Source organism: Venturia canescens, chromosome 1, assembly GCF_019457755.1.
Source record: "Venturia canescens isolate UGA chromosome 1, ASM1945775v1, whole genome shotgun sequence".
Lineage (NCBI taxonomy): Eukaryota > Metazoa > Arthropoda > Insecta > Hymenoptera > Ichneumonidae > Venturia > Venturia canescens.
This window is the reverse complement of record NC_057421.1, coordinates 31,999,512-32,013,899: the sequence shown is the minus strand read 5'-3', so window position 1 is coordinate 32,013,899 and position 14,388 is coordinate 31,999,512. Positions and strand designations below refer to the sequence as shown.

Genomic DNA, 14,388 nt, shown 5'->3' with positions numbered 1-14,388 from the left:
TGATCGCAATATTTAATGGTCCTCGATCGCCAAACCTAAATTTCAATAAAACACTAGGTCGTTACGCGAACAGTTTTTTCAACTACCCAACAGAATTATTGATGAAGTAATGGAAGAAATTGCCACTTTCAAAATATCTTCAAAATTCGAAATGTTATATGCTGAATTGTTTAGAAAAAAATGGACCGGACACAAAGTGGCGTCGGAACGAAATCAGCTCAAAATATAACTAAAGAAATCTTACCGAGTACATGTTAATGTACAAAAATTACCCACAGTGAACGATTTTTACTCCCTAATTAAAGATGTAATCACTTTAAATTAATGTCAGAGTTATTATTAATTCGAAATTGTAAATAAATTTTTTCAACTCCCTTTCATTCGTCTCTGGCAAAAATACTATAGTTCTTTATGTAGAAAATCACTTTAGAGTGTGCAAAGGGAAAACACAACGGGAAATAGATAAAAAAAAAAAAAAAGTATCAATAAAAAGTCAAAGTCTACTACAGGAATGGGCCAAGCCATGAAGAAACAAAATGACCAAATAAGCAAATGTGAGATTATACGAGTACTCATTACCAATTTCGTTTAATCTTTAAGGTAATATATCTTTATTACTAGTAAGACAATCGTCTCGAATTTGCTCCCAAACCTTCATTGTATACTTGTTTTTTACTGTGTACTTTTTCATAAACTTCGTAATAAATGTTCATTCATAACATGGAAAGATAAACGATTTTTTACCTATAGTGCCTATAACCCTGTATATTTTGCTTCATATCTAAACAAGTTTGTCTCGATAACCCTTTAAAATTTGATATGCCTGTCAGTCGACTGTACCTATTTAAACTCTGTGTAAATTTCAAGACTTTCTTTCAAGAATTTCAAGAAAATCGTTTCGTGCATGAACTACCTTAACACAATTAACTTACTTTTCGGTTGTTTTTTCAATAGAAATCAAGTATCGTCGTTGATAAGGAGACGTTCGTTCTTCCTTTTTTTTTCGGATATGCCTCAGACTTGGCTAACGTCAAAGGAGTCTTGATTTTATAAATTGCAGTATTTTGAATGAAGACAACCAGAAGAAAATTTGTCATTTTATCGAAAAAATAATAATATGGCTAGTGAATCCACAATCACGCAAATTGGATTGACAGTTCTAAACGCAGTTATCCACTACATTCTCTACCGTGCCGCAGTCACGTTAATTTTGCTGGCAAAGGACAAATTTGTCGAAATATTTGGTACGATGGTAATCGACAATAGTAACCAAGCTCCTCTGACAAATCGTTGCAGTCGTGAAACTCTGGCCACAGTTGCAGTCGGAACGGAACCGTTTGCAAATCCAACGGCTTAATTTAACTTTTCATAGCCTCAACGAAAGCCAGTGGTTAGTTCACTTTCGTCTAATTTTAACGTCGATCGCGGGGTCAATTTTACTCGATTTAAACTCTACTAAAAATTTAGAAAATTCGAAGGAAACAAAAGAAAAAATGGCACACCTACGAGATACTTTTACTTCGGTCAGTCATAGCCATTTCACGTGGCCATATCCAATGCCAGTTTTGGTAAAACCCAGCCAACCACCTCGGCGAACAGGCAATCGCTTGTATGAGAAAATAAGTGCTCCGGACGATTGCGATTGCGAAGCTCAAGATTTCCAAAGAGACATCGCCAGGTTTGTCTCACTCAATTCTTTTATTGTACGGCTATGACAGCGATGAATATAAGGAAGATCGGTGCGAACCGGGGTATCTGAGGAAATATCGTAATTTTAAGAAATTTGAGAAGCTTCATCTATTTCTTACTCTCAAACACTGAGAAACGTACTGAAATTTTGGCAATTTTCGGAAAAAAAGAAAACGAAAATTCTTGGAGCACATTGGCTTCAAAATTGATGAATTTTTTTCCTGCAATTTCAATCCAATGCACCTTGTGACTGCTTCTTTTAAAAACGGTCGCAAAATATCATAATTTCTAAAAAATGTATTTTACTTCCTTTTCAATTTTTTTTTTTTTTTTTTTTTTTAACTTTAGTCCTTGTTATCTTTTTTTCGAAGAATATATCAAATTAACAGAATGAAAAAAATGATTTCCCCTACGCAGTTAGTGCGTGGGAAAAATTATTTTCTCGGAGTTCTACGATTCAGGAACTTTTAGCTTACACACTTGGCCACGTTCGAGCACGCACATTGATCACTCAGTTGAGAGCAATTATTTTAACTGTCTACTGAAGCTGGACAACCGAAAATTAAAAATATGTCATTCAGTAGTGCATTACCAAGCTCTGGGCTATGAACGACCCATTTGAAAAAGTTTCGCAGAAATACACAAATAAATTGAGTATGGGGAATGTGGGGTTGAGATGAGTTAGTGAAGCTGAAGAATTGTAAAATGATAATTTCGAGCTTTGAATATTGGGAAAAGTTACGTGACCTAAAAAACGTCTCAGTGACATGAATGAAGGACCCGATAGATTCTTGTATTTTTACGGGATTGATGCTTAGGATATAATAAAATATTTGTAGTGAAATATAACCTTTACATGTGATCTATATCGGAATATTTTAAACTCTTGTAATTATAATGATCGTGGAAACTTCAGAACTGAAAACTCTACACAAACTTGTGGAGGCTCAAATGAGATGCTGAATGTTTTAAAGAAAAAATAAATACTAATATTGCATCTAATAGCGTTTGTTTATATTGAAAACTACAAAAACAATTAGACGAGTTTTTTCAATGATGATGAAGATATTTGAAAAAAATTAAGAAATATCTCACGAATCAGATATAAACAGCTGGCAGAGAAGGAACGTCAGATGCAGAATGAAGTCTATCAAATGAATTGCGAAATGTCAGACCTCGTATCGTCTCTTGTGGACAAGTATAATTTGGACGACGCAGTAATGAAGAGTGTTTATCAAATAGATTACGAAAAACGAGGTATTCGAGGAAAAGAATCAAGAGGAAAGTTACTTTTTATTAATCTTCGAAGCTAAACATTTATCCATCTCTTCGCATTCTTTATTCCCAGGAATTCCAATAGCGAAATACAGACCTCTCATGGCAGCAGTCGATTCTCCGGTTGGCTCACCCATTCAGCCTGTCGTAACTGAACTTCGTGATGGCTGCAGAGAACCATCGAGATTTCGTTACAGTGCTATTGAGAGACCAACTATCCAGCCAGCTACACCTGTTAATTTTCAAAGAAGTACTCAAGTTCATCATTTACTTTTACTTCTTTTTATTTTTTTACAGCACCTGCGAATACCTTTTCCGGGGTTTTTACGAGTTCATCTCATCCCCGCAATCTCACTTTTCCCTTCGCTATGCTGTGTTCCTGGTCCTGCGAGACCCCCCAGTCTTGCCCACAGCCACTTTTCCTGTTGCATTACTGTACTGCGTTTGCAAAAGGATTTAAAAACACGGCTATATGCAATGCATTACGAATTTTGGCAACAAAAAAAAATGCATTACTGTGAAAAAACCGATAATCGCTTCTCTTTCAGTCCCAGAATCGTGTTTCACGTGGGAAGAACCGGTAATGGGTCAATCAGAATACGTAAACGGAACCAGCAAATTGGCCGATATTAACATGAAAAGTCGACAACAATATCTCGAGCCTCGGCCATCGTCAAGAAGACGCCGTGGCGGACCGTGATTCTCTACAGAATAATTGATGTATTGTAGCCACTTGGAAAATAAACGAAACAAACGACGATTGTCTTGATCCGAAAATTCCACAGGGGCTGTACTGTCAAAAAAGCAAATCGATAAGTCACATCTGTAACGAGCCAAATTTTGGATTTACTAAATTTTAAATTCTCCGTCACCGTCAAACTTATCAGAACTATGGACGACTCCTGCAATATATTTACTACCGAATATCGCGCTGAGTATACACCGAAAAAACATAAGAAGATACCCATGTGAGCTTCGGCTTGAGAGAAAAAAACAATTTTCTCAATCAATTCCTTACCCTCTTTATGCAAAAGCACATTTTCGTCTCGCAGATACGTACCATTCGATTGCGACACTAAACGAGTCAAAGAACGAATCAATATTCATTCTTCACCCGACCACGAACGAATCGATCTTCATTCTTTGGCTGGCTCAGGATCTGTTGATCTTGGTCTAGCAGGAAAATTGGACCCCAGATATTTGGATAAAGAAGCGGTCGTCAAAAGGGCAATGAAAAACCGTATGCAATCGGTTTATGCAGTCGATTATAAAAATCCTCACGTGTGGTTGAAAAAATTGATGGAAAAGACAGCTAAACAAGTCCAAGAGGAGAGTAAAATATTGAATTATTTAATTGATTTGTACCAAATGGATGCCGACACCGAGGACGTTTCCGTTCAACCTAAAACCAATAAGAGAGGTGCTTTTATCGACAAATCATGCATGAAAATCTTTGAATCATTGAGAGAAGAATTTATTTTAAAAAACTACTTAAAATATTGGACAATATTTCAAATTTTTCTAGTTTTGGGCTACTCCAACCCAAAGCCATTAGGCTCTTATTTGACAACGTATCAAAACACTCACGAACGTCTAGCAGCTCGCATGATGACGGCGAACGCTGCAGCGAATGCTCAACAAAACCGGAGGTCAAAGTCAGTTAAAAATCAAGAAAATTACTCCATTCCTCAAACTTCTTCTTTGTTTTGTACCCATCGTTCGATTGTTCCCACCTAATGTCACTCATCAGGACCAACGTAATTTCGTTAATAATAAAACTTTGTTTTAACCAGCCGAGCTGATGCAAAATGAGTTTGGAAGCTGACGTTGAAACTCGAGATTTCGTGACCGTTTACAAGAAAGATTATTATCCAAAACAATCGTCAACACGACCAGTTAGTCCCCCGAAATCCGAATATAACCCTCCTTTGAATCCGTTGAATGGACCGTTTCACGAACATCTTAATTCTTCGAAGAAGAACGAATCGGTTCCTCATGAAGAAAAAACCGAGAATATTCGTAGATATTTAAAAAAGGTACGCCCTCGATCTATTATTCCTCATTTATTTCCGGCAGTTTGAGCACTTTTTTCGTTATGCTGTCATTCCACTTGTATTGATACCAGGATAAAACCATGGTTCATTGATTTTTTTTGTATATACTTGATACGACCGTTTGCAAATAGCCGAAACGTGTTGTTTAGATACGTTTGGAACATCAGCATTTGGCAAAAGCCTTGCCCAGAACCGCACCGGATGAAGAAGTGATAGAATCGGAACAGCAGAAGTCTTACAAAACAGTGTATCAGTTGGGATACTCGAAGGAACCTCCGAAACACTACGCTGGAAGAATAGCCCTCGGTAAAGATTTCATCTGCCAAAATAATCTGGGAATCCTAGAAAAAATTCATAAAAACATTTATTAGAAAATTATTCTTATATTCTTATTCTGTATTAAAGATCGAAACAGGTTATGCAGAGTTTGCGTTTTTGTCAATCGTCAAGACGAAGATCTTGCCTCAGTCACGTTTAAAATTTAATCCTGTGATGAAAATTCGTAAACGTGGATATTATTTGTGGAATAAGCTGATAATGGAAATTCTTACACCATACGTAGGAGCTTCAAAAGTATGAACATTATGTGTCCAGAACGAAACGTCAAAATTTGCACAGTTTTTTCCGAAATATTTCGTTTTTAAGGAGGGTGGCTAGCGACGATACAATGTTGCCATGCTAAACCATGTTAAATACATTAAACATTTCAAAATGATAAGAATTTTATAAAATTTGGTGAACATATTCTTTAGTGCCAAATTTGACAATGCAAATTTTTTAAGATTTTTCTTCTGTACAGTTATCGAGTAATTGATCACTAAAGTTCACGTGTATAAGCATAGAGTTTCCATATATATAGGTAAACATTCCGGGCATAAGAAATCTGCTTCAATACGTAATTACTCGATAACTAAGCAAAAGAAAATTTTGAAAAAATTGTGTCTTCGCACTTGATGTTGAAGAACATTATCACCAAATTTCATCAATTTCTTATCATTTTGACGAATGTAGCCACCCTCCTTAAATCTCTATGAGTGACAGTTGAAATGGAAATGCGAAAAAAAATGTAGAAAAATGTTCAGGCGAGATCTTACCTTGACCGAAAGCGATTCAAACCGTTTGTATGGGCCGGAAACTTGAGGGAAAAAACGTCAACCGAGAAATCATTAAATACCCGAAGATTGTGCAATCAAATTTCTCAATCTTGTTCCCATAGAATCGTGAACTTGTCATCAATTTCATTCACTTTTGCCTGGAATAGAAATGAACGACGATACGTCGCTCAACAGTGAATCAACCGAAGGCGAAATAATCGTACATTTACCGGAGGGTTGGACTATACCGGAAACGACGTATCAGACGTTCAGAGATCCTCGTGATTTGGCCAAGATTGGACTCCATTCGGGTGAGAAAAAAATCGTCAAGCCGCGGGATAGTTTGGATCCGAACACGAGTGGGAAACTTCAATTTGCGTGAGCTTTTCATAATTCCCCGTTCTTTCTCGTCTATAAACAACATTGAAAATATTTTCTCCTAACAATATGCAATCATTAGAAATTTTTTATGAAAAGTACATTTTAGAAAAAGAAAAACGTTTAGAAGATTATTGCGATTTGGGTTTTCGAGTTTTTAACGACAACGAAGATGGAACAATTTTCAAGATTAATCGCATGATATTCATCGTAGAACACTATATTCATAATACAATGAAAAAATTTCTTTAATCTCGTCGAGAATCTTTCAAAAAATCGTTTAAGGATGTACATGTGCTTCTTACTAGTCAGTTGACAGTTTTTCCATATTCATTTAAGGTCGTTCCTCCTCGAGACAGTTAAATTAGGAAATTATTTAAATTTGGCATACGTATTGTTTAACATATGAACAACACCTCTATAAAATTTCAACAAGTTTCACCATCCCGAACCCGAGATATATGTAATTGAAGTTGACTCAATTAACACGTAACATATGGACCATGCATAGGCAAACAGCACATTATTAATTCTACCGCTAGTACTAAAATTAGGAAGTTTATAAAAAACGAGGAGGAGCTAGAGCAGGATATCACAGATATTGTGAAAAAAAATCAAGGTGATTGACCATCTAGTTTGACAGGTACAGTCTCGAGAAGTACGAAGGTTTAGGCTGCATACGATATATTTTGCAAGCGAACAAGCGAATGTCGTCTGTATAGACAACCTTTTCTGTGTGTTGAAGCGTAGCCCGGATAGTTCCGTCAAAAAGTTTACTCGCGATGTCAGATCAAAAATACTTTCAGAATAAATTTTCCGAAAGCAAATGATATTTGTACTATATCTGTTGGCACCGAGTACGTATATAGGGTCTTTACAAAGTTATCGATTACGATCCGAACAAATTATCCACCCTTTTAATACGCAGACGGTACATAACTTTTAGTTGGGGCTGTCGTAGGGGATCGACCTTAAAAAAGTTAGCCTGGTCATTCATATATATAGCACAATATTAGTAAAAAAGCGTTATCTTAATTTTTCAATCGTAAATAATGTTTAAGTTGAGTTCATTGTAGAAAATATTTCATTCAGAGTCTTTAACATGATTCGATAGTACATTGCGAAAAGGCAATGTTTGACGAAACTGAACGTAGCCAGTTGACAGATTTGATCAGAGATCATCGATCAGAGATTACCCCATATAACCCTAAAAATTACAGCTGTCACTCCCATTGACAATATGAGATTGCGCTATATATGATAAGTGACATATGAACCTGCGAAATTTCAAGAATCTGTAACCATTTGTCGTCTTCAACTGAATATTTCTTAATTCACATAAGAAATGGTTTTGAACTTTGACATCCAATTTAGAAATATATCAAATTTTGAGTGAGAAGATGGTTGAAGGGTCAGTAAGTGATTGTGGCCATGAGCGACATGTTTATTTCTGTGCATTTCGACTGTTAATATTTCAACCAAACAGTCGATAAGGGGTCTTGAAATTTCACAGGCATAAAAAAGAAATCTCTGTTTGTAAGACATTAAAAAATGAGAGTGTTATCTAAAAACAGCCCTCGCGCCTGTACATCCTAACCCGGAAAATTATCGACTCATTTTCCTAACATCTGCGTCGCGAACCTTGATTAATTGTTATAGAACTGGAACTTCGGAGTACGCTGACGTAATCGGTAGCACGGGCGATCGAATCTTGAAAGAACATCTACACGGTATTCCCGTGCCGCTGGACGAACCCTTGTCACGATTTAAAGGTTTTGACACAATCAGCCCAGAATGCTCGGACATGTTGATGGCACGGAAAACGCCTTTTCTCTCGAGTATTTTCTAGAATTTAAAGAAAAAGTGGGAAAAGAAGAGAAACTAAGACGGTGAAGATTCGGAGTCGAAACTGTGATATATTTTCATACTGTCACACTCTGATTAATATCGAAGTATAAATCGTCATGTCGAATCGGTACAAAAGAGAAGAAGAAAACAAGAGAAAATTTTCATTCAAGATTCCCTTGAAGTTCTTGCATTCATGTACAAATTTGTAAATTTTTTGTTTTTTTTTTCTCTTACATTCTTTTTCAGACAATACAAAATCTTTAGACACGTTTCCAATGTTCTTATAGTCTTTCGCGCGCGCGTATGTGTGTGTACGCTTCTTATTTACAAAGATCATCGTGAACGGAAATTTGTTGGTTCTAATCATCTATGATATTTTTTTCCGTAAAAATTTGCTCCATCTCACATCAGCAAGGAAGAATCGTCGAAGTGATAAGTTGTAATTATTTAATTTGCCTTAAATAGAGCTTCATTTTGTAGATCCAGAGGCACGACGATTCCGATTAGTAAATTATATGATCACGAGCACGGGTCTAGCGAAAAATTAACTCTCAAATAAGTACCTGAGTGCCGGAATCGGATAATAGTATATTACGCACTTAGGGAAGGAAAGTAGACTGCGGGCAGAATTGTCACCCAAGCCGAAGGTAAGGGTGACAAGCATGCGGTCTGAGGTATTCTTCACCACACATGCACCGAAAATTCAACCTTCCGATTTCGGAAAGTTGAACTTTCGACGCATGTGTGGTGAAAAAGAAGTTTGAAGGATAGAGGAAAAAAAAACATACGGAATCGTTACGTTAGGCACATTTTGCTATAAAAGCGTATGTGAAGAAAATCAGGATATGAATTATTTAGAGGGAAAATTATGTTCCAATCGTTGATCCACTTGTGGTGTTCCAATGTCGATTTCAAATTTTTAAAAGATGAAAGTAGAACGACGAGCATTGATGCAAAATTACGGCGCTAAGAGACGAATGATAATAATTATCACCATAACGATAATAATAAATATTTACACTAAAAATATTAATCGTGAGAAAATCGTGAGATATCTTACAGACCGCTTTGGCAAATAAACGATCACGTAAAATATCCCATTCTCCTTGAACGTTCGTATTTTGTTCCCTATATACACTGTAAATATATGTATGTACATATGTCAACGTGCATATACATATATTTATCGATTCACATTTCGCGTGTAAAATTGAAAATTCCACTTATCTCGTAAAACCGAGATTTTCAACGTCCGTCCGTTACGATCGTGGCATCTGTTATCATTTCCGGTAACGATGCACCAGCTCCCTAAAAGCATAACGTTAAGTTATTTCCTGTGAAAATGTCTAGCAATTTTGCCAATTTTATTGATTTTTTTACACATTTTGTTTTCTTTCTGTTCGCTTTTACTGTTCGATTGAACGGTGAAGTTATAAACTCACCTCAATTATGATCGTGGATGTCATGTTATCTGTATTGTGATGCTGAACATTCGCAGTCGTTGGTAATGATATCGTGCGAATTGTGTTACCGCTCGACGACGTTGTTATGTGTTGTGCTATCAAATTCGCGTTTGAGGAACGGCTGCAACGATACGAAATCCGTTAAAATATCTATACTTTCAAACATTTTCGTGCACTTACGAACCAAAAATAATTCACCTGAAATTAATTGTATTTTTTTTCTATTCTTCTTTTGAAGCTCGCAAAAATTGAAATTGCATATCTTTATGACAACTATATTTACTGAACGCATTACCTTATTTTTCGGTAAAAGCAAAATTATAATGTGTTTTAATAACGAGAGTCTGATGCAACTGAAAAAGGGATCGTGCATTTAAATCCACAGTTGGAATTTGTAATTATTACGAAATTTTTATCAGGTTTTATTGTTGCTCGAATAAAAAATTGAAACTTACTTTCGTTTTTTTACTTGACCAGAATGAAAACGTCCACCTTCTCCCCTGATTCGATTCATCGCGTGTCGGTGTCTAGATTCGTGAAGGTATTTCTATACGAGAATACAGAAAACATGAGAAGAATTGGATGTTTCCAATTTTTCGATGGATAAATTTTCGATCGTAAACTTACTGGGCGTTCTTTAGGGATTTTCCCTTCAGCTTCGAGTTTCGCTCGGGCTTGACGTCTCTTTAATATACGTCTGTATTGCTTAGCGTTTACGTATAAAGGTTCTTCTTCGAGGAATTCAGCGTTAGGGAGAGCAACTCTTTGGAACTGTGCTTGTCCACTGTTACCAGGTACCATCTATACAAAGTGAGGCAAAAAAATATGAATGAATTTCAAAAGGGAAGCGTCCGAAAATCACGAGATCCAAAAGCACGTGAATTTGAGAAACGAACTCTCTAATTCAACTAGTAAAACCAATGTCAAATTCATACTTTTCATTCAATTCCAATGATGCATAATTATTCTATGCTCTCGATTTTTCAAAATAAAAGATTGAACAAAAATTAAAGCACAGAAGAGAACTCTTTTCTCCTAACCCTATACAAGCATTTAAATTTCTTTCCCAATTCTTAATTGGCATTGGGCAAGAATAGTTTCATTTTCAAGCTTGCAAATTATGGATAATGTCGCTCTGTAATCACTACTAGCCGGTATAAAACGTATACACAGACTGCGAGTGAAAAGAGACTTTTCTGATAGTAATCACCATGACAATATTTCCTGCCTGTGAAGTTGCTGCATTTGGACTCGACATTGGTTGCACAGGAGCTGCTGCCGTCGCTGTTGTAGCTTGTGACGTTGTGCCAGCTATTTGCATAAGATTTCCATTGATGTTGATAACTGAAAAATTTCAAAAAATCGTTTTAATCTCTTAAACATTGTATTTTAACAAAACGGTATTATCCTGTAGAAGAATAGAAATTTTTTAACTGCTTTGTCAAAGATAAAATTAGGAACATGAATGCATCGAAATTTATTGGTGTTGAAGTAACCAAATATTTTTTAAAAATCAAGTTGACCAGAATGAGCCAACTCCTCAAATTGAAACTTCTGCAAAAATGTGACTAAAGTATAGAAACACACTAATAAGTGAAGCAAAATTAAAGTTTAGATACACTTAGAAAATTACCGGTAGGTTGCGTCTGTTGAACTTGGCCATCTAATTGAACCGGCTGATATATGTAAGTCTGGCCATCAGGGGTTTGAATAATTTGAGGAGTCTGTGGTTGTTGTATGACTATTTGCTGTCCGGCACCAGCCAAACTAGACACGGGAACTACTTGAATCTGGCCATTGGGCCCAGCAACTTGTATTGCTTGCGGCAACATCATTGTTTGACCGCCCTGTCCCATTTGTACTACTTGAACTGTTCCACCCGCACCTCCGACCATTACTGCCTGGCCTTCGCTCAGTTGATCCATTGTCAAAGTCCTCTAGTTAGAAATCTGAAAATTCAAATCAACTATGTTTAAATCAAAGTAATACATGATCGTCCAGACTCATCTATGGAATACAGGAAGCCTTTCTGCGCTTTTTAACCTGCCGATAGTCGTGCTATGAGATTTTCTCTCACATTTTGTTTCCAAGGTATAGGAAGGTACGGTTGGAGGGGAATGTGACATAGCTGTAAAAGAATCTCTCATCGCGCGACTAACGAAGTTCGATGAAGTAGCGCGACTATCGCCGGGTTAAATATTTCTTACAATCTATTTAGAAGACTTGACCAGAACTATATTGAATTGTGACTTCAAATTCAACAATTGCCAATTTGGTTCATTACAACAGCTGCCAATAACTTGCAGATTTTTTTGAAACTTGGGAATTCTTTCAATTCTAAACCAAATCTATCAGAGTTACTATTTAATTTAAATTTAAGACTATTAAATGATTATTATGCATAGTTGAAATCTTTTTTTAACCATATTCAACTCTAAAGAGGTTGGTTTCATAATTATCACAAAAAACTTTTTACTTATTCAAATAAAATAAACTCAGAAGAGCAAATTCACAAGCCATTGATTTGTATAATAGGAATTGCAATGAATTTTGTAAAATGTAATTATAAAATGATGGATTGTATTTTGAAAATGAACTTTCATAAAGCTCGCTATGAGAAGAAAATGGGATCACTAAATGTACAGCCAATCCTATGAACCATCCACAGATATGTGAAAATCAAGAAATTAAAGAGAACGCAGTTATCAAAACTTTTTGAATGGAAATTTTGCAGAGGTAAAAGGGGATTGTGTAAAAGGGTTCTTAGCATGTGTAATGCACCTTGGAGAAAGGGTGGGGAGAACCGAACGTTCGTCAAGTAATCCAGGTGCATAGCGCGATCCAGATGCTCCCATGAGAGTGAAAAGTTGCGGTATTTTTTATTTTTAACCTGCACTGAGGTAGAGAACGAAAAAAAAATTTGATCGATTGGTATGACGGGAAAATCGTTCGTGGAAAATTATACATTTCTCGGGAGTCAATGGAAAAAATGGAAAATTTCGTTATCACGGAACTAATTATTCCGAGAAAAAACAAACAAACGAAAAAAACACGATCACAATAAGACGCGAGCGGTAGTAATAACAAGAGCTAATGATATGAGCTATATCGGGTTATACAATGAAAAAACGCGCCACGATTGCACCGACGCTGCGAAATGCAGAAACGACGCTTCCGAAATGATACTCTCTCTAAAAGGCTCCCAAACATGGCCGTTGAAGAGAGTTCACAGCATTAAACGCGTCGACAGTTGCGTTGCGATTGCCGTAAACGCTTCAACAAAATGCGTAATTTTCGCTGATTACTTTTACGCGATTCATATAAACGGTGGACCACGAGCGAAAAGACAAGCAAGGTAGTACGAGCAAGGTCGTTGGAGCTTAACCCGTCGTGAGGGGTTCGATAATTTGTGTGGACTTACATTGGATATTTTCGTGAGCACTTTCCCAATGATTGGTCGGCAAATTGAGGACCAATGGTCGCGACGATAGCGAGTCTTCGGCCCTTGTGTATTGGTGGTACTGAAGAGGGGATCTGCCAGTACGATGCCAGACCGTTCAAGACCGGTCGATCTCCCCCTTCCTCCTTCTCCGATTGTACCTCACCCGAGCCAATAGCGACAATTTTTGGACTACTAACTCACCCTAGCAGTGATTATTGGAAACTTTATAAACGAGAGAGAGACAACACAATCAAAATCTCTTTTTTTTTCAGATCTTCTATTCCTGCGATTATAAATTGTATTTATAATCCTCAGTTGTTAACAATTGTGTTTAAAAAGAAATCTCTATAATTATTCTAAGGCTGATTGAATAGATATTGAATGATATTAAACATATTTGAGTACAGATGAGTATAAATTTAGTTCGAAATAGAGGATTCGCTGGTATCCAAAAATGTATACAGACTGTTGATTTAGAAATGTAAAATAGGTCGTATTGTGATTACAGACTCTTTTAAATATTTACTTCATTCAGAGTGATCCGTATTTTTTAAAGAGATTAAATATTCGCTTGGTACAATTTGACAAGCTAATCCTAATAAATACTTTTATCTTGCCGACTGGTTCCATGGTGTAACGGTTAGCACTCTGGACTCTGAATCCAGCGATCCGAGTTCAAATCTCGGTGGAACCTTGTTTTTTTTTTCTTCATTCGTGACGCATGTATTTTCGACTAAATTCGCTTATAGAATTTTCATCGATATAATCGGATTCTAAGAAATACGATTCATTATGATCCTTCGTTCATATAAAATTCCAAGATTTATGCATAACCTCATTCTAAAGCAGGATTTAGTATTTACAATATGTAGTAAATGCAAGCTTGCAAACTCGCAAACATCCAATTGTTTCCATTTCCCAAAGAAAAATAAAAAATGGAGCCTTGCCCTGAACCCTGAATCATTATTGAACAAAACAATGTATACTTTTGTTAAAAATTCAATTGACGACGACGTCGTTACTAATTCAATTTGATGGCTGACGAGTGTGATAAATTATCAATTCCCATGGTAATAGAATAAAAATTAAAACATCCATCAGTGATATTAGAGTTATTAAGAAGAGAAGAGTTATTAGTGTTATTA

The 14,388-nt window shown here is 36.2% G+C and overlaps 2 protein-coding genes and 1 non-coding gene across 5 annotated transcripts; 2 read left to right on the top strand and 1 right to left on the bottom strand.

The window, feature by feature from the left end:
- Nucleotides 1-1,311: 1,311 nt before the first annotated feature.
- On the top strand, nucleotides 1,312-3,722 carry LOC122412959 (uncharacterized). The gene is made up of 4 exons (XM_043422980.1): nucleotides 1,312-1,678; nucleotides 2,792-2,946; nucleotides 3,038-3,214; nucleotides 3,513-3,722. Exons 1-4 carry the CDS (start codon nucleotides 1,494-1,496, stop codon nucleotides 3,662-3,664), a joined length of 669 nt encoding a protein of 222 aa, XP_043278915.1. The 5' UTR covers nucleotides 1,312-1,493; the 3' UTR covers nucleotides 3,665-3,722.
- A 4,664-nt stretch (nucleotides 3,723-8,386) lies between these two features.
- Nf-YA (nuclear factor Y-box A) lies at nucleotides 8,387-13,372 on the bottom strand. Of its 3 annotated transcripts, none has more exons than XM_043422948.1 (7): nucleotides 13,223-13,372; nucleotides 11,435-11,750; nucleotides 11,012-11,145; nucleotides 10,429-10,602; nucleotides 10,257-10,348; nucleotides 9,781-9,922; nucleotides 8,387-9,646 (listed from the first exon to the last, which is right to left on the bottom strand). In XM_043422948.1, exons 2-7 carry the CDS (start codon nucleotides 11,724-11,726, stop codon nucleotides 9,584-9,586), a joined length of 897 nt encoding a protein of 298 aa, XP_043278883.1. In that variant the 5' UTR covers nucleotides 11,727-11,750; nucleotides 13,223-13,372; the 3' UTR covers nucleotides 8,387-9,583. The 3 variants fall into 3 exon arrangements, with proteins under 3 accessions (XP_043278883.1, XP_043278900.1, XP_043278893.1); XM_043422965.1 differs by having other exon boundaries at nucleotides 11,030-11,145; XM_043422958.1 differs by lacking the exon at nucleotides 13,223-13,372 and adding an exon at nucleotides 12,583-13,161.
- Nucleotides 13,373-13,865: 493 nt separating this feature from the next.
- TRNAQ-CUG (transfer RNA glutamine (anticodon CUG)) lies at nucleotides 13,866-13,937 on the top strand. Its single transcript has one exon. It is a non-coding gene; the product is annotated as a tRNA-Gln (tRNA).
- The last annotated feature ends 451 nt before the right edge of the window (nucleotides 13,938-14,388 follow it).

Coding starts and splice junctions, on each gene's coding strand:
- LOC122412959 (XM_043422980.1), top strand. CDS start 1,494: ATGGCACACCTACGAGATACTTTTACTTCGGTCAGTCATAGCCATTTC. Junction 1,679..2,791: donor TTCCAAAGAGACATCGCCAG/GTTTGTCTCACT, acceptor CTCACGAATCAG/ATATAAACAGCTGGCAGAGA. Junction 3,215..3,512: donor ACCTGTTAATTTTCAAAGAA/GTACTCAAGTTC, acceptor CTTCTCTTTCAG/TCCCAGAATCGTGTTTCACG.
- Nf-YA (XM_043422948.1), bottom strand. CDS start 11,726: ATGGATCAACTGAGCGAAGGCCAGGCAGTAATGGTCGGAGGTGCGGGT. Junction 11,146..11,434: donor TCAACAGACGCAACCTACCG/GTAATTTTCTAA, acceptor GAAATTTTTCAG/TTATCAACATCAATGGAAAT. Junction 10,603..11,011: donor AGGCAGGAAATATTGTCATG/GTGATTACTATC, acceptor CACTTTGTATAG/ATGGTACCTGGTAACAGTGG.